The sequence below is a fragment of the Meleagris gallopavo genome, unplaced genomic scaffold (genome assembly GCF_000146605.3).
Source record: "Meleagris gallopavo isolate NT-WF06-2002-E0010 breed Aviagen turkey brand Nicholas breeding stock unplaced genomic scaffold, Turkey_5.1 ChrUn_random_7180001949139, whole genome shotgun sequence".
Taxonomy (NCBI): Eukaryota; Metazoa; Chordata; class Aves; order Galliformes; family Phasianidae; genus Meleagris; species Meleagris gallopavo.
In genome coordinates, this window is record NW_011210661.1 from 54739 (window position 1) to 55269 (window position 531).

Sequence of the window (531 nt, forward strand, 5' to 3'; positions counted from 1 at the left end):
GATGCAGGATGTGGGATGGGGGGTGGGATGTGGTGTCTGGGATGGGGAGTGTAGGGGGATTTAGGTGATGAAGTGGGATGGGAGGTGTGGGGGAATGCAGGATGTAGGGTATGGAATGAGAGGTGTAGGGGAATTTAGGGGATGGGGTTGCGATGGGGGTGTAGGAGATGCAGAGTGTGGGGTATGGGGTGGGGTGTGGGGTACGGAATGGGGGGTGTTGGGGTATTTCAGATGGTGTGATTTGGGGTACGGGCTGTTGGATGGGGAGGTGTAGGGGAATGTGGGATGTGGGATTCAGGATATGTGGGGTGCAGGAAGCAGATGGCTGATGCAGGATGAGGCACGTGGGTGGGTGGAGAACTGCAGGATGTGTTGTGTACGGGATGCGGGGATGCAGGACACCCCCCAGCACCACGTGCCACCCCCCAGGCCCCACGCAGCGCCCCCAAGCTGAACCTGAAGCCGCGCAGCGCCCCGAAGGAGGAGGAGAGCACAGCAGCCCCTGCACCGCAGTCCAGCCGCGCCGCCTCC

General features: G+C 61.8%; 1 protein-coding gene across 1 annotated transcript in view; it reads left to right on the forward strand.

Moving 5' to 3' along the window:
• The first annotated feature begins 335 nt into the window (after window positions 1-335).
• Window positions 336-531, forward strand: part of LOC100546011 (eukaryotic translation initiation factor 4B) — a 3347-nt gene continuing 3151 nt past the window's right edge. Inside the window, 1 exon segment of the mRNA XM_019611564.2 lies at window positions 336-348. Coding sequence (XP_019467109.2) covers window positions 336-348 — 13 coding nt within the window.